The sequence below is a fragment of the Meles meles genome, chromosome 11, assembly GCF_922984935.1.
Source record: "Meles meles chromosome 11, mMelMel3.1 paternal haplotype, whole genome shotgun sequence".
In the NCBI taxonomy this organism is placed as follows: Eukaryota; Metazoa; Chordata; class Mammalia; order Carnivora; family Mustelidae; genus Meles; species Meles meles.
The window spans coordinates 84,941,319-84,964,746 of NC_060076.1; the positions used below are offsets into that span (position 1 = coordinate 84,941,319).

The 23,428-nt window shown below is 41.6% G+C and overlaps 1 protein-coding gene across 1 annotated transcript in view; it reads right to left on the reverse strand.

The window, feature by feature from the left end:
- Window positions 1–23,428, reverse strand: part of TMC1 (transmembrane channel like 1) — a 115,737-nt gene that overhangs the window by 11,272 nt on the left and 81,037 nt on the right. Inside the window, exons 15-17 of the mRNA XM_046021865.1 lie at window positions 19,497–19,625; window positions 8,671–8,738; window positions 2,855–3,094 (exon numbers count right to left, since the gene is read on the reverse strand). Of these exons, the coding sequence (XP_045877821.1) occupies window positions 2,855–3,094; window positions 8,671–8,738; window positions 19,497–19,625 (437 nt within the window). The remainder of the gene's footprint in view (window positions 1–2,854; window positions 3,095–8,670; window positions 8,739–19,496; window positions 19,626–23,428) is intronic.

Genomic DNA, 23,428 nt, shown 5'->3' on the forward strand with positions numbered 1-23,428 from the left:
AAGTAAATATAAATATAAAAGTGTCACGATACAATATAAATCTGCACTTACTGTACGATCTGTTATTTTTAAAAGCTGCATAAAATGAAAACCAGAACACAACATGCTGAAATGTTGAGAGTTGTTATTTCAGTTGGTAATCTTTGGGGTTATGAGCAGTGTTTATTTTCATGTAGAAATGTTTCTATAGTTTCTAGGTTTTCTAGGATAAACACACAATATCTTTGCAGTAAGATGAAAATACATACAAACCAAATTATGGTGATACTGACATGGAGAAAACTGAGAACCTAGAGAATTAGAAATTGTTCAGAATTATTAGCGAGGGGCTGGGGGGAGAAACATCACGTCAGCCAATATGGTTGAGCGATCAGAGAATTTTTTTCTTAATTGGGACACCAAATAAATAGTTTTTTACCTTGTTGAACTGTTTAAGGTAAATCTGTTTAACAGCCTATTGGAATAAATTTTTTGAGAAATTCACACTCCTTAGTCAGCTCTCAGGAAACCACAACAAGCTAGAATACCTCATCAAATTTCTTTACAGAATGGGTCTTCTTCCAGGGTCCGGAGCCACCTTACCTGAAGAAAATATACCTGTACCTGGGAGGGATTAGCCATCACTGTGTCCCTTGTGGGGCCCCCCATTAACCTACATCAAATGCATGTTTGCTGCCCACCCAGCTGCCACATAGGGTCAGACTAGACAGGCTGAGCAAACCACCCCAAACTCAGGATCCCTAGGATGGCCAAGCCGTGAGGCTCCTATTAATGCATGTTTTCTCACCTCATTCCTAGTTTCTGGGCAGAGCAAGCCTTTTAAACATTTATGTCCAAACAAAGAAACAAAGCATACATTTTTTTTTTTTTTGCTCCAAAATGAGGAAACTGACATGAGAAATAGACTATTTAAGTAAGATAGAAATAGCCCTTTCCTGATATGCTACTGAAAATACGTAAAATTTTCTTGATCTCAGAATCTCGATGTATATGCAGAAATTTTGCCTAAGTTTGCCAATTGGAAAACACTTGGTCAAAATCAGAGAGTACGCCTTAGATACAATCTCATCTTTTTTCCATTAAGTTCATAGTAACTGTGTGTGCTATAAAGAGAGGCAGAGGAGTTAGGCTCAAAAGGCTAAAATTGTGTGGTCATGGTACAGGTCTAGCTCAATGACATCTTTCACAGGAACGTACTTGTTCCATCCAGCTCCCATGTGGACCTCATGGGGTTTCCCTTCGTTTGATACATTTTTCTGAGAAAGATCGACTTGCAGCTAGAAAGTTAAAAGCACATCTAAAACTCAACCTGGATATTCACTTGCATGGGTAATTTGCAATTAACTGAAGTCTTTGAACGGCTTATCTGGTGAACTTTATACCCGGAGATTCATTAGACATTTATTAAGACCAAGCTCTTCTTCAAGACTGCAATTTCATATTTAGTCTCCAGATGTCACTGTCTGCATTATTTATTTCAGCCCAGGGTGGGGAGGGTTGGCGGGGAGGCGGAACTGATCAGGATTTGTCAACATCAGCTTCCGAAGTAAAACAGGACTCCAGTAGTTTCTGCCCTATCTGCTGGCTTAACATTTTTTTTTTTTCCTCAGTAAAGCAATAACTCCTCAAACTATTGTTAGAGTGAAAATGCCTCTTTTATACTTAAGTCTGTGAGCAATGAAACTTTTGACTTTAATAACTTGGCATCTGACAGCAAGATTGGCTCATGCTTGTCACCCACATGGCTTTTCATGTTCACGTTTCTTTCACTTGGGAAGGAGAAAGAACTCAAATGCATGCTGACCAGTGACTCAACAGACAGAGATTCTTTGGGGGGGACCTGTGATAGGTTCATTTCATTTCTTTTTTTTAAGAGAGAGGGCAGAGGAGAGGAGGGAGAGAAAGAATCTTAAGCAGGCTCCATGCTGTGCGTGGAGCCTGATGAGTGCAGAGCTCTATCTCATGACCCTGAGATCACCTGAGCCGAATTCAAGAGTCAGACGCTTAACCAACTGAGCCACCCGGGGTGGGGAGGGTCCATGGTAGATTCATTTCTTTCTTTCTTTCTTTCCTTTCTTTTCTTTTCTTTTTTTTTTTTTTTTTTTTTTTTTTTTGGTAGATTCATTTCTAAGGCCCTATTTAGGGAATGAAATCTCAGTTCCTCAGATCCCAGGGACTTTGTTTCCTTGCTAAGTGTCACAGACAGAACTTGGTCATAGAGAACTGGAGAAAAGGTCCATTTCAGCTTGGATCAGAGAGACTTACTGACTTTTTAATACTGATGTGAACGATTTATCCTTGTTATTTTGAGAGACTATACGTCCTACACATTATCCTCAATGTTTTACTGGCATGTAGCATTATGGATTATAAAATGTGTGACCCACTTTATATTCATAATTATATAATAATGATCCCATTTCTACATAGCTTGTGCAATAATCTACTTTTAATTTATTATATCCTATTGGGCATGACCTAGCGATAACTTCTGATTTTTGGACGTGGTGGCCAGCCATCGGGAAAATTTTCACATCCGCACCAGCATAATCATCAAACCTTGCTCTTTGCTACCATCTTATGGCTCTGATTTATTGTCCGTATTTTACCCAGGTAGAGCCTGGGTGCACACAGATCATCTTCCCTTTTATGATTCCCAAGTAAGAAATTGACGGACTTGCCTAAGAATCTCCATATTACCTCATGAGCCTGACTGCCCAAAGAACCACATTTCTACAGTCCAAAATGCCGCTGTTGGTGGGGCGGGGGATGGGGCAGGGAGAAACAAAATTCATAGGAGAGACTACTCCTATTTTCACGCCTGGAAGAAAACAGCATTTTCAAAGGCCCGAACCTGAAGGGGCCACAGTCAAAAGATGGCGGCAGCGACACGATCATGTACAGGACGGGCATGGTGGACAGGAAGAGGATGAGCAGTAGCATGCCCAGGTAGAAGTTATTCGATCTGGAAGCTTTGAAGACCCTGGCCTCAGGGACGTTGCAACACATCACGGCCCAGCACTGGAAGTACATGGATGTGTGGAGTCGAAGGATATTGATGCCTGGGAGGCTGGGGGCGAAGAAGGAGCCCATCCTGGAAAGAAAAACGCACCTCTGCTCAGTTCCAGTCTTCTCTTCGTAACAGAGTCACACAGCACCTGCTCACTTCACATCATGTTTAAATGTAGTGCAGCGTTCGATCCACAGACCCGTTTTTATAAATAAACTTGACTGGTCAATTTCCATCTTCTGTGCACATTTTACCATCCCCCCATCATCCAGGAATTGCCTACGGGATTCTCACATGGCAATCATGCTGTTCACTAACGATATCTGCTCTCATTAATAAACTTAAACTACACCAGAGAAAACAATGTATCACATGTATTTTTTTTAATTTTTATTTTTTTAAAATATTTTGTTTATTTGACAGAGATCACAAGTAGGCAGAGTCAGGCAGAGAGAGGGGGAAGTAGGCTCCCTGCTGTGCAGAGAGCCCGATGCGGGAGTCGATCCCAAGACCCTGGGATCATGACCTGAGCTGAAGGTGGAGGCTTAACCCACTGAGCCACGCGGCGCCCCTGTATCACATGTATTAAGTTCTCTCTTCTACTTTTCAGATTTCCCCTAATACTCAAATCATTGATTAATAAATTCAGAGATTTAACTTCTCTTTAATATAACTGCCCCTGAAAGCACTCATTCTATTCAAATAAACTGCACATCTAGATTAATTATTTTTCTCATGGCTAATTAATTTTTGCTTAATGGAAGAGAAAAAATTCAAATAAATTTATCTTTTTCTGATGCTATTCTCTATTAGCTATGTAACTATTATGGTGTTTTAGAGCTGATGTATTTATGCCCAATAATAGACAGTGTTTTCTTAATAGTCTATAGGAACCTTTATGCGTTTGAGATGAAAATTCAACACATTCATTTAATTTAATTTAATCTGTTTACTTTCTTACTTCAGAAAGAATTTTTGTCCTAGAAATTCACTGCTTTGTGCATCTGATTTTTAGAAACTATCTTTAAATGCCACTTTTAAAAAGGAAGCATTCAGGTGAGGTCACTTTTACTTGCTGGTTTAGTTGGTGATTTCAACAAAATAAATTTTCTCTTTGATGAGAGAATCTATTAGCATCATAAAACCATATTAATAGCGATGCACTGGTCCAAAACCAAAAAGAGGAAAGATGTGCACTTATTTTAGAAGAATAAGCAGAGTCCTGTCTTTCAAACTGTCCCAGCTGTAATAAAGCCCTAGGCACTTCTAGTTAGGCTCAGCATTTTATATTTCCTGGATATGTAGAGTAGCTGCTTTACCTAATCCATCACAGATTTGGTATAAATATGGGGGGGGATGGGTAGGGGACAAGGGGTGAGTTAGTTGAAGAAACTGTTTTCTGCTATTTCTGTAACTGAAATGATTCAAACTAGCATTAAACGATTTCATTGAAAATTGGAATCTTGCCGAAATTTAGATCGTCTTGTTGGTAGGATTTCATACAACAGATCAGAATGATAGTTTAACATACTGAATGGATGGGGCGCCTGGGTGGCTCAGTGGGTTAAGCCTCTGCCTTCAGCTCAGGTCATGATCTCAGGGTCCTGGGACGGAGCCCCGCATCGGGCTCTCTGCTCTGCGGGGAGCCTGCTTCCCCCCACCACCACCTGCCACTCTGCCTACTTGTGATCTGTCTGTCAAATAAATAAAATCTTTGAAAAACAAACAAACAAACAAAAACATACTGAATGGACCCGAGACTCTGAAGGAAGCTAAATGATTGTTTTCTTTTAATGGTACAAACTTCAGGTGCTGATCTAGCCATGCAGGTTCATCAGCTATAATACGTGTACCACTGTGATCTGGGAAGTCGACAGTAGGGGAGGCTGTGCATATCGGGGGATGGGGACGTAATGGAATACTCTGTACCCTCCACTCAGTCTGTCTGTGAACCCAACACTGCTCTAAAATAGAAAAATTATGAATTAAAAAAAAGGTAAGAAGATAGACTTTGGAATAGCACAGGGTATCTTTATTATAGGACAGCAAGAGGATCCTAGAGCCTCAAGAATGGGACCAGAATTACATAGTGCTCCACTGTATCCTCAAATGCCAGTATTAGTGATGTGAGATGCTTGCAAATCATTATACTTGCTCCTTTCTAAAAGGCAGGCTTGGACATGGGATTTGTTTTGGCCAATGAAATGGTAATTATAATGAGGTGTCTCACGACTAGAGACACTGAAAGCCCCGTGTGGATTCTGTTCTCATCTCTCTGCTCTGCTGACCAGTGATGTTCCAGATGGACCCGATTTCGCCAGTCCAGGAATCCACGGTGAAAGTAACTTGCAAGTGCAGACCCTCTACCAACCCACACTGGGCATGCAGAGAAAACAGGAAGTACACGCTTCCCTTTGGAAGCCACTGAGATTTGGGGTTCTGCTGAACTGCTGCACAAGCTAATTTATCCTCAGACACAATTCTGTACATCGTTTAAGATGCAGGCTTACCTCAAGCCGCATCTATTTCTACCTCTATGTGTACCTGCTTCCTTCGCCTGGATACATGCACACGCACACACCTGTATACGTGCATCTACAAATCAAGCTCGAATTTCAAAATAAATACTGAAGAAATGGCTCAAGAACCATAAACTAGAGAAACAGCACACTGATACCTGCACCCTCCTGCTCATCCTGTCTTTGACTCACTCATCAGTTCGGCTCACTAAGCCCCTTCCCCAGACTTGAGCCCATCATCTGTCAGTTAAAGATCATTGGAATACCTCAGCTTTATAAAATGCTTTTCTTCCAAGAAGATCAAAGCAAATGAAAGCTTCTTTTACTGAGCTCTCCTTATTAGTCCGGCGACCTGGTACACGTCAGGTAAATTATTCACATTTGATCAACCAAGAAAATGAGGTAGCAGACGCTGACAAGACTAGTGAAAGGGTACACAGAGAGACAGCGCTGGGGCAATGTCCAAACCCATCCTCCCTCTTCCCGTCTTCTCTGCTGCCTCTACACCCTGCTATGAGGGAGACAGGATACGTGCTCTTCATTTCAAAATAGGATTGCAAACACCTATGCTGTCCGTTTTTAGATTAAGTGTGTCATATGAAGGTTGACTGCTCATTTCAGCCCATTTGATGACAAAATGGATTTTACCTATAAAGTTTCACTTTGATAGCATGCGTGTAAATAACCTCCATTAATTAGAAACCCACAAAGCAACAACTGAATGTCTCCAGTCACAAACCAACACATACAGTGTCTCTGTATGGCTAAACTCAAGTATTGGTTCCTCATGCCTTGTAGAATAGTAGTAGCTTGCCAGGTGTGAGGCCCCTGGTACAGGGGACCCTATGGCACTTAGAATACACACTCTCCACACTTAGCCTCACACCACATCCCTCCGCATCCTTCACTAGCTTCCTGGGAGATGAGAAAAGACCCTCTGTACCAAGGGTGGACCCAAAGGTCCAAATAATAGTTCTTTTGCTTCTGAAACTGATAAGTGTATGATTATCTCTGTACACTCAAAAAAACACCATCACTTTCTAATGCCTTCTTCAGACTAACAAGAAGCAGGACTTGACCAATACCTAAAGGATGAATACATGGAAAGGGATAGTGAGTGACAGTGGAGAGATTTCGATAATGGGTCTGCCTGTGAGAAAATGGGGGAAGGTCCGTAGATATTTAAGAATCTCAACATGGGGGCGCCTGGGTGGCTCAGTGGGTTAAGCCGCTGCCTTCGGCTCGGGTCATGATCTCAGGGTCCTGGGATCGAGTCCCACGTCGGGCTCTCTGCTCAGCAGGGAGCCTGCTTCCCTCCCTCTCTCTCTGCCTGCCTCTCTGCCTACTTGTGATCTCTCTCTGTCAAATAAATAAATTAAAAAAAAAAAAAGAATCTCAACATGAACAATAGTGGACCACAGAGCTGCAAAATTGTAAGTGAAACTCATCCGGACAGCCATCACAACAGCTTTTCCAATCATGAAAATAAATTGCTAGGCCAATCTGTTGTCTTAGCGAGAGAAACAGACACACAGCAGATGTCTACACAAATGGCACCTGCTAGGCCTGAGGGATTTGTGGCACTCTGCAAAAGCCAGGGAGTTTTAAAACTGATACGAGGCAATGGTTTCTCATTGTTTCAGGTGTCATGTTAGCCATTTTTCTGCTGTAACTGCATAATCCCCTCCAGAAAAGGAAAGATCCAGAATTTACAGAAGCTGCTCCCTCTACTCTCTCTGCCAGTGGTCCTAGTTTGGGCCACCTTGACTTTCCTCCCTGCTTGGAGAATGGAAGATGCATTTCACTCTTTATCTCTGGACACATGAGCCATAACTGGCAAAATTTAGAAGGTGAGAGGACGGGAATTAAATTTTTAAACATACCTGATAGTGGAGAAGATCATCTTTTTATAGCCTTCCCTTCATATGTATTGACCTAGGGAGGCACAGGAACTTCCCATGGCAGGACGATGACGCCCTTGGCTAGTCTTACTATTATTGAAGCAAGATAATTTTAACATTTGCAGAGAGGTCCAGTCTTGCAATGGTTTAATGATTCAACCCAGCTATGATTGAAGGATTTCAGTAATATATGAAGCTTGTACAAAACTTGTAGACCTTGTACATGGGACAATGGTGTGGTCAGTGGCACACTGTGATATTAAACACGTATCAGTAGGATAAAGAGGCTCAAGTGTAACTGTTTGTGGGTTGAGTGTTCTTAGTTAAGAGTGACAGATTTCCAAGACCACATGGTCCCCAGATGAATCACATACTGTGATTCAATTTTTAAACTCCAAAACAATTCTGCTGTATCCGTTCATCTTAACCTGTCAAGGTTGACAGTGAGAATGCTTTCATTTCATAAAAGATATGACAGTCCTTTGTACATCAAAAGACATAATTCTGACGTGCAAATGGCCTGTGAAACAAGTTACAAAATAAAGATCGTATTTTTAGCTTGACCTTCCTAAAAGACGTGTTTCATCTCTACGAACTACTGGATTTGGTAAGATAGTATTTTTAAAAGTAGCAACGAGTTGTATTCTAAATATACTCAATAATGACAAAATCAGTTTCTCAGAAGAGCCTTCCATTAATTTATTTCATCCTTAACATGCAGTTATGGGATCATTAAAGTTTCACGGTTAGACCCTGGTGTCAGAGAATATAAAAGCAGAAAAAGCCTTCGAATAATCTACAAAGCAGAAACAGACTCTCAGTATTTGATAAAGGAATGCTCTGCAAAACAGGCAGATGCCTTTGAGGATCAAGAGTTAAAATATGAAAAAAAATATGTATTTTTTATTTTTCTATATACTATATTACATATAATATGTATAATATACTATATATTCTATATTTTCCAAGACATATCTACATATATATGCAACATATATACTATATATACTATATGCACCATGATATATATAATATAGCACATTATACACACACACACACACACACACACACATATATATATATGTATATATTAGCTTTTCCTAGCAATCCACTTTGCAAAGGCAGCTGTTGAGTTAGACCCAGACTGAAGACTTCTCTGACACCAGGCTACAGTGCCTTATACAATAATGATCTTTGAGGCTTTTCTACAAGTGCTAACACTGTCCAACAGCTGACCTACCAGATCATGCCTTGGTTGAAGATCAGAGCGAGGACATTGCCGCTGATGTCAAATTCAGTGTAGGAAGGCTACAGGAGACACAGATATTCACTGGATTAGCATATCAACTGGTGAAAATTCAAAGCCAAGTGTTTCATCTTCCTGCCTAGGTACACCTGGGCTCTCAACTGCTTCCATGCAGCAACAATAGCAAAGTAACTGATATAATAAATAATTAGCAATAAATAAACTAATAAAGCACACTATCTAACATAGCAAACCCCATTTTTTAAAGCAGTCATTCAATGTTGTGAAAGTGTGGACTAGCGGGCTCTCCTTACATGGCTGGGGAAAGTGAAAGACAGAGATCACAAGTAGGCAGAGAGTCAGGCAGGGCAGGTGGTGGGTGGAAGCAGGCTCCCCACTGAGCAGAGAGCCTGATGCTCTCCCAGGACCCTGAGATCAAGACTTGAGCTGAAGGCAGAGGCTTTAACCCACTGAGCCACCCAGGCACCCCTAAAAATCTCATTCTTTTTAACCCTGTAAGTCTACAGGGTTAGAATTTGTTTTAACAAACTGACCTTAAATGCTGACAAATTTTAGCAGAGATGAAACCACCTAAATGTCCACTATTGGTTAAGTAAATATAGTATATCTACATTGTCATCTATATTGCACCTAATTACAATCATTGTTTAAAGAATATTTACACACACACAGGGAACACTAGAACTTAATGTTAAACAACAAATACATAAAGTTAGACACTTCTTATTTTTATCAATGGAATATGAAATTACGCACAAGGAAAAGACTTGAAAATGACCAACAATTAATAGGTGTTATAGGTAGGTGATGGATGGTGACTTTTGTTTTCTTCCTTAAGTTTGCATATTTTAAAATATTTTTCCAAAAGATGTGAATTTCTTTTTTTTTTTAAGATTTTATTTATTTTTATTTATTTGACAGAGAGAGATCATAAGTAGGCAGAGAGGCAGAGAGAGGAAGGGAAGTAGGCTCCCTACCGAGCAGAGAGCCCGATGTGGGACTCGATCCCAGGACCCTGAGATCATGACTTGAGCCGAAGGCAGCGGCTTAAACCACTGAGCCACCCAGGCGCCCATGAATTTCTTTTACAATAAAAAAATATAGAGAAATACAGTACAAGTTTGAGAAGTTATTCAACTAGATAATACCCTCCCACTTAGGGCAGCAACATGAGCCTGTTTTTTTGGGCAGAGGGGCCCCCAGTAGGAACGGAGGTGGGCAGCTGTCCCAGGGCAGTCTGTCCAAAGGCTTCCTGGTGACACCTCAGGCTGCCGAGAAGGAAAGCTTCTATCAGTCGGAATAATGCTACGTAGCAACCAAATGGAATTGGCTCCTGTTTAAACTGAGAGAACAGTCCGTCAGGAAAACTGACTAACTGGTAGGTCACAAGAAAAAAGAAGAAACGTGAAAAATGTATACGGGGCACAGCAAGACCATGAAAAGAGGGGCAGGTGCCTAATCCCGTCCCAGATCCTAAAATCCGCAGGTGTGGCTTCAGACCATATGGATCCTCATAAACTCCCTCCCGACACACCTCCACACGCAGCATACGCGCACATGCTCACACCTAGACACACACAGTGAGATGACCGGAGTGCTGCTGTGCTCAAACCCAAGAAGTACCCCCCAAAAAATATGTGTAAGAAGATGGAACAGTTCTCTGGTTTGGAAACCCGACAAAACCTTCACAGCTTTTGGATTCTTTGCCTCAAGAGTTCTTGAAGTCTGCCCCAAAGTTCATCATTTTCCCAAAAGGCAGCGGTACTTGGGGGAAGGATATGGGTCATGTGCCTTGTAAAAGATTCAAGGCGTAAGCAGCAAGAATGGTTAAATAACAAGATAAATTGATGAGATGAGAGACTGCTTCTAATCTTCAGAAACGTTAATTTGGAGTCCCTCCCGCCACAAGAGGGCTTTGCTCTGGACCACATCTTCTCTTCCCCTGAAGCCTTGTGAGCTCAGAAAACACATATGACAAACGCTCGGTTGGGTGGCCTGTGCCATCTGTGGTCTTGGACTAGCTCTCCTCTGTGTCAGACCAAGCATCAACCCTTCATCTTTGGCCTTTTAGGAATGGTGCCATCATTTAACCCACCAGCCTATGTAAAATTTTAAAAAAATTCAACCTTTTAGAAGTATATTTTCTTTACTCTCATAAACATATAAGCTTCTTAAAGCCATTTGAGATATTTTTATAGCTAAGTGATGAAGAAAACACCAAAGACACACTAGAAACCCTTGTTCTCATACTGTGTTTGCAGCAGGGGCAGCTGAAGGAATATAATAAATGATTTATAAATAAATGAATAAATGAATAAAATTCATTTTCATGCATTATTCATAAAATAAATGAATTAAATAAATGATTTTATTTATTTATTTGTCAGAGAGGGCCTGCGTGTGAGCACAAGCAGGGGGAGTGGCAGGCACAGGGGGAAGCAGGCTCCCCACGGAGCAAAGAGCTGAATGCGGGACTTGATCCCAGGACCCAAGATCATGACCTGCGCTGAAGGCAGACCCTCAACTGACTGAGCCACCCAGGTGCCCCGGGAATATAATTTTTGATGCACAACTGGACCAGATGCAGAACATGGGTACAGGGCATCCCTGGTGTGCACATGGGTTTGTGGTCCAGACACACCTCTGGGATTCACACCTCAATATTAGACTTTGCTTTGCCATGTCCCGGTTGGGTGAGCTGGGCCAGTTGCTTATCTTGTCAGGCCTCAGTTTCCTCACAGATAAACTGAGGAAACGAACAAGCTCAATGGTTATCACATTATGGCCCATGAGACAAATCTGGACCACCAGCTGCTTTTGTAAATAAAGATTTATTAGAATACAGCTGCATTCATTTGTTTATGTATTCTCTGTGGCTGGCGCTAAAACGGGGAAGTTCAATGGTTGGCACAGAGACCACATGGCCTGCTGAATGCGAACTCCTTTTTCCCTACACTCTACCCACATACTTCTAACACAGACGTGTGGGGTTTACCCTCATTCCAAACAATGCCCCGGTTCTCTGTGGACCTAAGCCGGATGCCCTACCATTTCACTCAGTTCTGATCCTGACTGTCCAGGACTCAGCCCCACAAGACTGCCCAACTTCAGACACCAATCACAAGTTCGGCGTGTCACCTACGCTGAGTGACGGACTATACACCAGAGAATTCTCCTCCATCTACAAGTTTGATAATCTGCTAGAATGGCTCACAGAAATCCAGAAAACAGTTGATTTACTAGGCTATGTATGGGTTTATTTTTTTTCTTAATTGCAAGATAGGATTAGACAGATGGAAGAGATGCACAGGGCAAGGTATGAGGAAAAGGGTCCTTTTCCATGTCCTTTCTCAGCATACCACCCTCCCAGCTCCTCAACATGTTCAGGGACTTGGCAGCTCTCCAAACCCCGCAGGTCAAGGAGCATTATAGAGACTTCATCAGTAAGTATGACCAACTATTAACTCGGTCTCCGGCCCCTCTCCCCTCCCTGGAGGATGGGGAACGGGGCTGAAAGTTTCAAGCTTCTGATCACGGCGTGCCCTTTCTGGTGACCTTCCCCCCACCCTGAAGCTACCCGGGAGGGCACCTCATTAGAATTGCCTTATCAGAATAAGCAATGCCCCTATCACCCAGGAAAACCCAAGGAATGTAGGGACTCTGTATCAGGAACCAGGATCAAAGACCAAATATTAAAACGAAGGATGATCCTAGCACCTGTATTGCTTAGGGAGTTATAATAAGGTTTAGGAGCTCTGGCCGGGAGCTGGAAATGGAGACCAAAATATATTCCTTATTATATCATAACATCACACCTGCAGAAGTGAAACTGCTTACTATCCAGCCCTTTACAGAGAAAGTCTGCTGACTTCTGAACTAGATCATTTCTAATATCCTTTTCAAATCTAAAATCTTTAATTGACTGAAAAATTAGACCTAGTTATTAAAGAATTGCTTCTCTGTAAACATGTGAGAAATGCAACTGAATACTGTATGACTTAAACTCAGAAAATCTCCCTCTAAAAATAAAACAGAAGTAGGTAAACACACACACACACACAGACACACACTATAAAATTCAATGCTCAGGGGCGCCTGGGTGGCTCAGTTCATTAAGTGTCTGCCTTTGGCTCAGGTCATGATTCCAGGGACCTGGGATCAAGCTCCGCATCAGGCTCCCTGCTTAGCAGAGAGCCTGTTTCTCTCTCTCTCTCTCTCTGCCTGCCGCTCTGCTTATTTGTAACCTCTTTCTGTCAAATAAATAAATAAAATCTTTTAAAAAAAAGTTAAAAAAAATTCAATGCTCATTCTTTTAGAGATGGGTTTAGTAAAATCGTATGAGATTATATGGTATTTTTGTTTCAAAAGCAATGCTTTAATAATGTAAGTGTAAATCATTTTGCAATACGTTTGTTTAATTGCCTCTAAAACATAAAAAAGCTTAAAGGTAAATGAGACTTGGACAAAAACAGGTTTTCTTGAAAACTGAAAAATGCAATGATTCAAATGGGACGCATATAGCAAAGTTACTAAGGGGCAGTCATCCCTAATAAGCTTTTTTGGCACCAGCAAAAGGAGATCCCATTTGGATATAGGCTGAGATCTGTAACAACTTTATAATAGTCAAGGGATTGAAAATTATCTTGTTTTACTTCTGGACTTTGTTTGTAGTGGGTGAGAGTCCATCATCTACCCACAGGGAAGACAGAAAGTGGTTGATGGACTGAAGTGCCCAGGAAAACCCATCTGCTCTTGGCAAGTTCCGTTTTTTGGGAAAGATCATTAACCTATGGATATTGTGAGATTATCTGAGAGAGAATTCTGTCATTGCCACATCCTGTCTGATGTACAAATCTCGCCTCCCACACCTGAAATGACTCTGGGCCAATGGTTCTCAAGTGGTCCCCAGACCAGAAGGAGCAATATCACCAGAGAACGTGTTAGAAAAGTAAATTCCCCGGGAGCTGCCCCAGTTGCTACGGAATCAGAAACTCTGTTTTTACGCACCTTCAGGGGATTCTGGTATACCTTCTTAATTTGAGAACCACTGATGAGGTCAAATCCTAGCCTCATCCACAAGGATGACTCTGGGACCCCAGGCTGCCTGCGGACAGACTCTGACAAATATTCAAGTGAAACTCCAAATCCAGACCGTGCTGTCCCTTTCTCCAGGTTGTCAACCCTTCACGGGCTACTCAAGACTTCTTACTGACCCTTTAGCATGGCATCTTCCTGGAATGCTAAATAGTATCTCATTCCCAGCTGGCGAGCAACCATTTATTTCTAATGCTGTATCACAGCCCCTCCTGTAACGGCATTCTATTGCAAGTGACCTGTCTAATCTGGGGAGTGATTTGAGTTACAAATGCCACAGACTGGCTCATGAATTAGTCATGATTTGGTAGAATCCTTGAATTTCTAGGGTTAAGCATTACAGTGAAAATTCAACATGACGGAAATCTGGTTGATGGCTTTGAAGTCGCTTAGACATGAGTTTGAGTCTTAGCTCCATCACCTATATGTCTTTGAGCAAATTATTAAACATCCTCTAATCCTCAGTTTACTGTAACATAAGGAAAAAATAGGATCTACCTCATAGCATTGCTTCTATGAATATGTGACATATCATATGTAAAGTATTTTATAGTTCTGACATATAATAAATACTACATTAAAATATAATATAATATCTACTCTTGTGGTCTGTCAGTCATATGCCTCTTATTTATGGATAATTTTGAGCCCCTTCATTAGAACACAAGGAAATCTCTTATATTTTCCACATATATAAATTTCAAAAAGACCACCTTTAAAATGTAACTTTAAACAAGATGCTGACGTTTTGGGGCACCTGGGTGGCTCAGTGGGTTAAGCCTCTGCCTTTGGCTCAGGTCATGATCTCAGGGTCCTGGGATCAAGCATCGCATCGGGCTCTCTGCTCAGCAGGGAGCCTATTATCCTCTCTCTCTGCCTGCCTCTCTGCCTACTTGTGATCTCTGTCAAATAAGTAAATCGAATCTTTAAAAAAAAAAAAGATGCTGACATTTTACATTTTAATCTGGTTGAACATAGTCTAATCCCACGCTATGTATTCAATTCTATTTTTCTTCAATCTCTGTTACCTATTTTATTGGTAAATGGCAAAGATAGTGTCAACACAAATTAGGCTGTAAGTAAGGGCATTCTGTGTTGAGCTAATGCAGGAAACCCAGAGTTTATGAGAGACTTTAGGGCAGTTATGCTGCATCTGGGTGGTTAAATCCCTCCTGGAAGAAGCCATTCTACTCCCGATGAGTCAGTGAACACTTCAGAAACACTGAGATCTGGCTGCTATGCTTGGAGAAGCCTTAGGAAAAAATTAACTTACATTACTGGTCTAATACCTGCTCCTGGCCAGTAATTTCCCCACCTCAGTCCCCAACAAACAAATATGTTTGTTGTGATAATACCTTAGCCATAAATTTCTAGCTGGAAAATATCTACAGGGTCACTTCTAATGTAATGTACTCTGATACAACCAGTATATAATGCAGCATATTTAACGTAATGGCTATGTCCAGAAGGACACGTCATTGCTCTTGTTTATCCCCTGGTGACACAAACAGAGGCAACTCACTTCAGTTCATGAGCCCCCGATTTTTCAGATGTGAAATAAAGGGTGCCTGATTGATTATGTCAAAATTCCACTCAATGTTAATATTCCGTGGATCACTAAATCTGATGCTAGGGTCTGCAGAGTTTAGTTTTTATGGAAGTTGTTGTAAAAAAAAGTGAATGGATTTTTTAAAAAGGTATATTCTCTAGGAATGGGCAATTCAACTTAGAGAAATTTCTCATAAGGAAATAATCTGTGCACGCCACTATGGCTTATCTATGAAGATATTTAACTACATGGTTATAAATGAATGTAACCACAAAATTTACTATAATAATTAAAAATTAGATAAAGTTTTACTGACAGCCAATAAAAATTAATTATAATTTGTTCATTTATAGAATATCACAGTCATTTAAAACAGTCATAAAAGAACAGTTAATGGGGTGCCTGAGAGGCTCAGTTGGTTAAGGGTCTGCCTTTGGCTCAGGTCATGATCTCAGGGTCCTGGGATCCAGCCCCCTGGTCAGGCTCCCTGGTCGTCAGGCTCCCTGGTCGGTGGGAAGCCTGCTTCTCCCTCTCCCTTTGTCCCTTCCCCTGCTCTTGCTCTCTTTGTCAAATAAGTAAAATCTTAAAAAATTAAATTATTAAAAAAAAAGAGTAGTTAACCTAGGGCAATGGTCACGGGTTAAAAAAAAAAAGCAGGTAACCAGTGATTAAATATACACTTTTTAATAATTTTATAAAAATATGTATATTTATAAAAATCTATATTATATAAAAATCTATCATATTTATTTACATATAAACAGTAATACTATCCGATTCAAATAATCCAAATAAGTAATCCCATAAATGGTGGGATTACCTGTGATTTTTATTTTCATATTTAACTTACACTGGATTTTCTGGATTTTTTATGGTGAACTGGTACTATTTGGGGAACTCGGAAAAAAACTTTTTCATAGGGGAAATGGACACATTTTTCTTTTTGATTTCTGAAAGGCATCTCAAAAGTATCTTCTCTGCCCATCTCAGGTTCTCCTTTACTCCATGGTGAGTACTCTCTGGACTCATTTTTTCAATTAGGATGTCTCAGAGACTATGAGACACACACTCTCATCGGCCTCTTCTCCTCTCTAACAGCCCCTGCTGAGAGTTCTGCATCTCCGCCTGCCCATACTTTGCCCATATCTTACGTTGGTCCCGCCACTGAACCCTTGCCTCCACTGGGTCTTTGAAATTCTGATCCCTTCCCAAGACTGGCTCGAGTGCCTCTTGGCATTTCTGATCTCTTTCTCTGTCTTTCTCTCTCCCCGCCTCCCTCCTTCCCATCTCTCTTCCCTTTCTCCACCCCCAAAGTCATTTCACCATTGGTTTCTCCTAGAGCACTTACACTTTCTGCTCTGTATTGATAGGAGAGAGTGTGCAGGATTAAAGGTCAGGAAAGCATGTGAGAACTAGTGGATAGATATTCCAACTGTACCCGGCAAGGGTTTCTCACTCCAGCCCATTTCTCCCGAGTGGGAATGTGGATCGAATGTTGCCAGCCCTTCCAATATGTCAAGAAAAGCAAGAAATCCCTATCATTTTATATGTAAAACTTCTAATTTTAAAATATGAGCTCATTAAAACAAAACAAAACAAACAAAAACACTCTGCAAAGAAAGAAAAATCTATCAGCAAGCTGAATCTAGGCAGCAAGGCCAAGTTTGCAACCTCTCCTTAGGCTGACATCTTTTACATCTCTGCACCCCCTTATCACCTGGCCCAGAGCTATGCTCCTACTGATTCGCACTTAGTAGGGCACTCAGCTGTGTCCATTCTCTACCGGATGAATCAATGATGACAGGATCCGCATCCAAGGTCCCCCGTCCACCCTTTACTGTCTCCAAACTGTTTCGATGCTGGGCTGCTTTCTGCACAGCCTTCCAAAGGTAACATGGGAGAAAATTCTCTGTGACCTAAAACGGGAAGTTATCTTTTCTTTTTTTTTTCCCTGTACTTTGTGCTAAACCAAGAGCACCGTCAGCACTCAATAAATAATAAATGACAGTCACTTAATTACAGCTTTTATGCACCCAGGTCATGTTTTATTGACTTGGTATTTGAAGCAAAATTTTCTAGCACTTAGGAAGAGAGCAGTAAGGGATAAAAGGCAAGCATGAGCCAGGCAAGGGCCTCAGAAAGAAATGGCAATTTTTATGTCTGCCGCGGAAGAGCTGAATCAGACAAGGAAAATAGAAATGAAACCCGGCCAGCTGAATACCTCATAGCGGGGAAGGGGAAAGCAGAGCAAGAGCATTCTGGGTCCATAGCATTACCTCACTGGCACTCACCAAAGAGCGTTATCTAACCACTGTTGGCGCGTCCCACAGGCCCTTTCAGGGAGGATGTCAGAGATGACCTAATCAAAGGTAGGATCTCAAAGTCAGATGGCCAGGCCGAGGATCCAGCCTGGTACCTTGAAAACAGTCCTGAGCATGGGACTTGTCCGGAGACTAGAGGGCATGGGGCTGGGGCGAGGTTGGCACTAAAGGATAGCCCTTCCTTAGCGAGGAGAGAAACATCATTGGCTTGACATTACTAAACCAGGATGGACTCCACGGGCACATCCCTGGAAGCAGGCAGAATGCTGCCAGCAGATGGCGTTGCCTGAATGGCGCTAGAATGTAGAAGCTTACAGAAGCAGACAGTCAACATATCATGCCCACCGAGTGACAAGCACTGTTCTAGGCATAGAGGTCAAGGCTTCTGTCTTCATAGGGCTTTCATTCTAACAGAGGGAGACGGATGATAAGCAGGCTTTTAAAAGGAAATGTCAGAGTTACACGTCGTATGAAGAAAATCAAGCAGGACGTTGAAGTAGAGAGTCTAGTAAGCTACATTAGACGGGAAGGTTGGAGAAGAGCTCAAAGATGGTGACGTATTAGTGGAGACCTTAATGACAAGAAGGCACCAGCCAAGCCAAATTCTAGGAATCTGGGGAAACAGCTAGAGCCAATGCACGGGTCATCTTGTGTTTGAGCATTAAGAAAGAATTCCAACATTTAGGGACACCTGGGTGGCTCAGTTGGTTAAGCAGCTGCCTTCGGCTCGGGTCATGATCCCAGCATCCTGGGATCGAGTCCCACATGGGGCTCCTTGCTCGGCAGGGAGCCTGCTTCTCCTTCTGCCTCTGCCTGCCAGTGCTCACTCTCTCTCTCTCTCTCTCTGACAAATAAATAAAATCCTTAAAAAAAAAAAAAAAAAGAATTCCAACATTTAGGGACTTTACAAAACACGAACAACAGTAGTAGGAGAAGAGCTCAGACAAAGAGGAAACAAACAAACAGATCCTGTAAGACATCAAAGGCCTTAAAAAGAGATTTGGGACTCATTCTAAGTACTTATTAGCCACTGGAGGATTTTAAGCACATGATTACAGTCAACACTTCAGGTCATAGTTCCCAAGATGACTGTTAAGAGTTGCAAAAGAGGGACCATGGTCACCTGGCAATGTGGGCAACTACAGAGTGATGTGGGCTCTCTTGCCTCCCGAAATTTAGGGGGGTCGCGGGTGGGAAGGAGTGGGGACTGTGTGCCAAGAGTGAACTGGGAATGGAGTCGACATCAGTGGGATTCAGAGAAACCTGGGTTCTTGCTGTGGTGCTGGAAGGACGTCAACTTGCCAAAGTTCAGGTCCACCACTTGCCAGACACCTATAGCACCCTGGGACCACCTCGGAACCTGGACAGCTCCCTGCTTGTGTCTCTGCTGAGCTCCTATTGGACTGGGAGTTTTATGCAACAAGCACCATATTTACTGGATCCATTTATCACCCACGGCACTGCACAGTAACTGTCTAGGAGTCTGTTCAGTAGAATTCAAAGTTGATATGACCCATCTTGCCTGGCTTCTAGAAATGTCAGCAAGCTTCATGGGGAGGGGGCTGGCTATGGGTCCCAGACTGACTGAGTTCACCATATTCTTGGATAGGTTGAGGTTCACTGCTTTAGCCATCCTGTGCTCACTTTACTAGAATATCATAAACCATGATGCTCCCGTCTGACACCCTTCTGAATTCAAACTATACCCACGGGTCTTCACTTACTAACATCTAACACATGGTCCCATCTCCTAAATTCTTCCTCTGGCATAGCGTGTGCAAATGATAAACCACAAAGGAATAATCGGGCAAGGGAAAAATGAACATCATACTTACATATCCATATTCCAAATCCCAGCACCAGCAATAATTGCAAAACCTCACAAAACATGCCCGGAGAAAGTCCCCAATGAGGATCGTGACGTAAGTGGTCAGAACATCAGAAACGGTCAGCCGCACAAATTCCTGTGGAGATATTATCCAGATTAAAAAGGGGATCTCTCCCTTCAAACGGCCCTAGTGTCGGCCTCAAGTTCGTTATGTTTCTGCATAGTATTGGCTTAGAAACTGCCATTAGTAATGAAAAAACAGTGAGGCATAATAGCTAGCAAGTGACCAAAGTTTCAACCTTATTTTATTAGTCTAAAAGTAATTACCCCACTTCTGGGGCACCTGGGTGGCTCAGTGGGTTAAGCCTCTGCCTTCGGCTCAGGTCATGATCTCAGGGTCCTGGGATGGAGCCCCGCATTGGGCTTTCTGCTCAGCAGGGAGCCTGCTTCCCCCCCACCCCCGCCCCGCCTCTCTGCCTACTTGTGCTTTCTCTCTCTGTCAAATAAATAAAATTTAAAAAAATAATAATAATAAAAGTAATTACCCCACTTCCAAAACCACTGTATCAACAGTCTTCTTACTGAGAAACTTTTATAAGCATGGCACAAGAAACAAAATCAGGAATATACTGACCAAAACCACTGTATCAACAGTCTTCTTACTGAGAAACTTTTATAAGCATGGCACAAGAAACAAAATCAGGAATATACTGACCATATAAACTGAAGTTTATAACTTCAGTTTATAACTTGATCTGGCAAACAGCAATGTTTATGCAGTTAAAAGATGACCTTTGAAAAGTACTGGCAGCATCCGTGATACAGGATTAGTTTTTCTAACATGCTAAAAATGTTTATAAATCAGCATGACAATAGATGGGCAATGCAATAAGGAAAGAAACTGGCAAATGGCAAATAAGAAATTTACAGAAGGAAATATGCAGTCAATTAAATGTTGAAAAACACTGAAACCCCACACACAAAAGTGCAAATTAAAACAATGAGTTGTTGGCTCACAGAAGGATGAATCTCTAAAAATCCAGGCTTCTCCTTATTAGTGAGTATTGGTGAGTATGGTGAATGTTGACCCCCGACAACATTTGGGGGGAAATTTGTGGAAATCCATCACATTTTAAAGGAGGTAGAAGATGAAGGAAATCTACTCGTAGAAAGGTGTCCCATGGCAATATTCACACAAGTGCACAGATCTATACATGTGATTTTGAAAGCAGGGCTTTTTCCAGATAAAAATTGGGAACAATTCAAATATGCTTAGGAGATTTATGAAGTAGAAGGGCATGCCCACACAATGGACTGTTGTGAGATCTTGAAAGAAAAAGAATGTACTTGTGGTTAGAGATGCACAACTATGTGAACATACACTAGAAACCATTGAATTGTATAATTTTAAATGGGTGGAATGTGGAATGTGGAACATACACTAGAAACCACTGAATTGTATAATTTTAAATGGGTAGAATATGTGGTATATGAATACCTCAGTAAACTTTAAAAAGTTCTAGAATGCTATGTTCTGATAAGAAATGGATCTTTAAAAATTTACAAAATAGGGTATGTGGTATGAACTCATTTGTTAACAAAAATTCCTATGTATATATGCATGTATGTAAACATATAGGCATAGAAAGTTCTGGAAAATTAGAAACTGGTTACCCAGTGGTGTGGACTTAAATTTATGTGCAAAAGGGTGTGTACTGGGGTTAGAGGGAAAGTTCACTATTTCCTCATGGAACCCCTACAATAATCAGTGATAAACATAAGAATAGACACATAATTATAAATGTTGGTTATGATAGTTCTCCTCTGCTCTTCTTTTTCTTTTCCTTCTCAATAATTTATGTCCCAAGACTGAAGATACTGAACATCTAGTAATACATATTTTTGCCAGAAATACTAGTGTTCTTCTATAATTTCTAAAGTCTTTTGGTTTCTACTTCCAGCTACCTACATAATCTCCCCTTTAAAATAACTAGTGAGAAAGAATTTTCTCATGGGGCAAAGGGCCATTTGACTAGCTATCACTAGATTAGTTTCCAGCCTCATACTTCAGAGCAATGCTTCCTGAACGCCAGATCGTCTACCACTTCCATGATTCTTAATACGTCCAAGTACCATATGAAATGTAATGTATCTCAGATTGCTTTTAACTTTAACATACTTTATTCTTAAAAAATTGCTGCTATTATAAATATAACCTGTTATAAATAGCAGTTAACTGAAACATACATATAACCCAAACAAAAATTATTATAGTAAAACCTTAAAAATATAAATTTAAAAACTTAGCATTAGTTTTCACCAACCATAGTGCCTGTGGCAAGGGCTTGTAGGCTGGCAGTGTATTTTGGGAAGTGGTGTCAAAGAAGGGAAGTGAAGGCTGGGAAGAATGAAACAGAAGGAAGGAAAGCTTTTGCCTGAGAGCATGCTAAAAGCTGCCGCTACTGGGGCAAGTGAGTCTTATCCTTCTGGGGACCCACCTGGAAGACTAAAAGCTGTACAGAATAAGCCTCGGAACTGTCCGTGCCAGTGACAAAAGGAGGGCATACCGATCCACCAGCAACCACCCCCATTAGTCAAGGATGTCCCCATGTGGTATTAACAACCCACTTGACGACAGCAGAGGAACTCTGAAGGTAGAGTGAATAAGCACACAGCCGTTGAGATGCTGTCAGATTAACAGCTGTGTGCAGAACAGCTGGAGTAAAAGGTGGGCTAAGAGAGTGCGAGGTTTCTGCATAATTTGAATGTTTCTGTATAACTTGGCTCCTGTCTAGCTCCCCATATTCTTCTGGTATTGCTCATCCTTCTTCTTCGTTCCAGCTCCCTGGCTTTCATTCAGACCCTCAATCTCCATACTTCCTCAGGCCACAGGGCCTTTGCATGGGTCTTCATACCACTCAATCATTGTTACTTCACCTCGTGGCTGGGTTTATAACAAGGAACACACACCACTAAAGCATCACTGATTTAGGAAGATTTCACTCACCTCACTGACAAGGGCGAGTCTCCCTATAAAAAATACTCAGATTCCATGCATTTCATTCTTGTAGTGCTTGGTTAGCATTGTGAATTTGCAAATTAATGACTTAATTAATAACTTTGTTCACCCCCAAGAAATTGTAGTTTTCACAAGAGCAAGAAACTAGCCCACCTTGGGGCCCACTGGACCTCTAGCAGCCAACATGATACCTGCCACTCAGCTTACACTCAAAAAATATGGAATGAACGGTTGAATGATAGTCAATTCCTGCAGGTATTTCGGGCCATAACTTTTTTTCTTCCAGGTCTTATTCTCTTTTTCATTCCCAGGCAACTTGAGCTCAGATTCTAGTAACTAGTATCAATTAGAGGTAGGCAATGAGGGATATTTTTTGGCTTCCCTCACCTTGTCAGAAGGCCTTCCTCAGGTAAGAGAAAATTTCACAGTGGTTATAAAGTCGCCCACGTCTTCCTAAACATCCTCATCCCAATGTTTGAAATCCTATTTTTTCCCAAGCAGTGGTCTGTCATATAAAATACTGGAAGAGGATTGAAACATTATATGGAAACGTAAGATGTATTCACAGACCACAGGGACACCACAACGCTTCATAAGAAAGAGAATCCCCGAAACAGTGGCCCAGGCCACCTGAGGAGCACCAACCCCAGGTCGCAGCTTGCTAGTCAGGATGGGAGCACAATGTCCACAGGCCTCTGTTGAGCACCGCACCCTGCACCTCGCAGCTTTCCACTCACGACAGCTAGTTAAAATGCCTGCGCAGCTTTGCTCAGCAAACGTGTCGTTAGCAGGTAACAGGAAAGGGGCATCACCAAGGACCACAGATTCTAGACATCCCATGGCAGGAGTTTCGAGAGTATGTGTTGATGCTCATTATGTTTCTAGGGACAATTAGCACTGTAGACAAGGATGTAAACTCT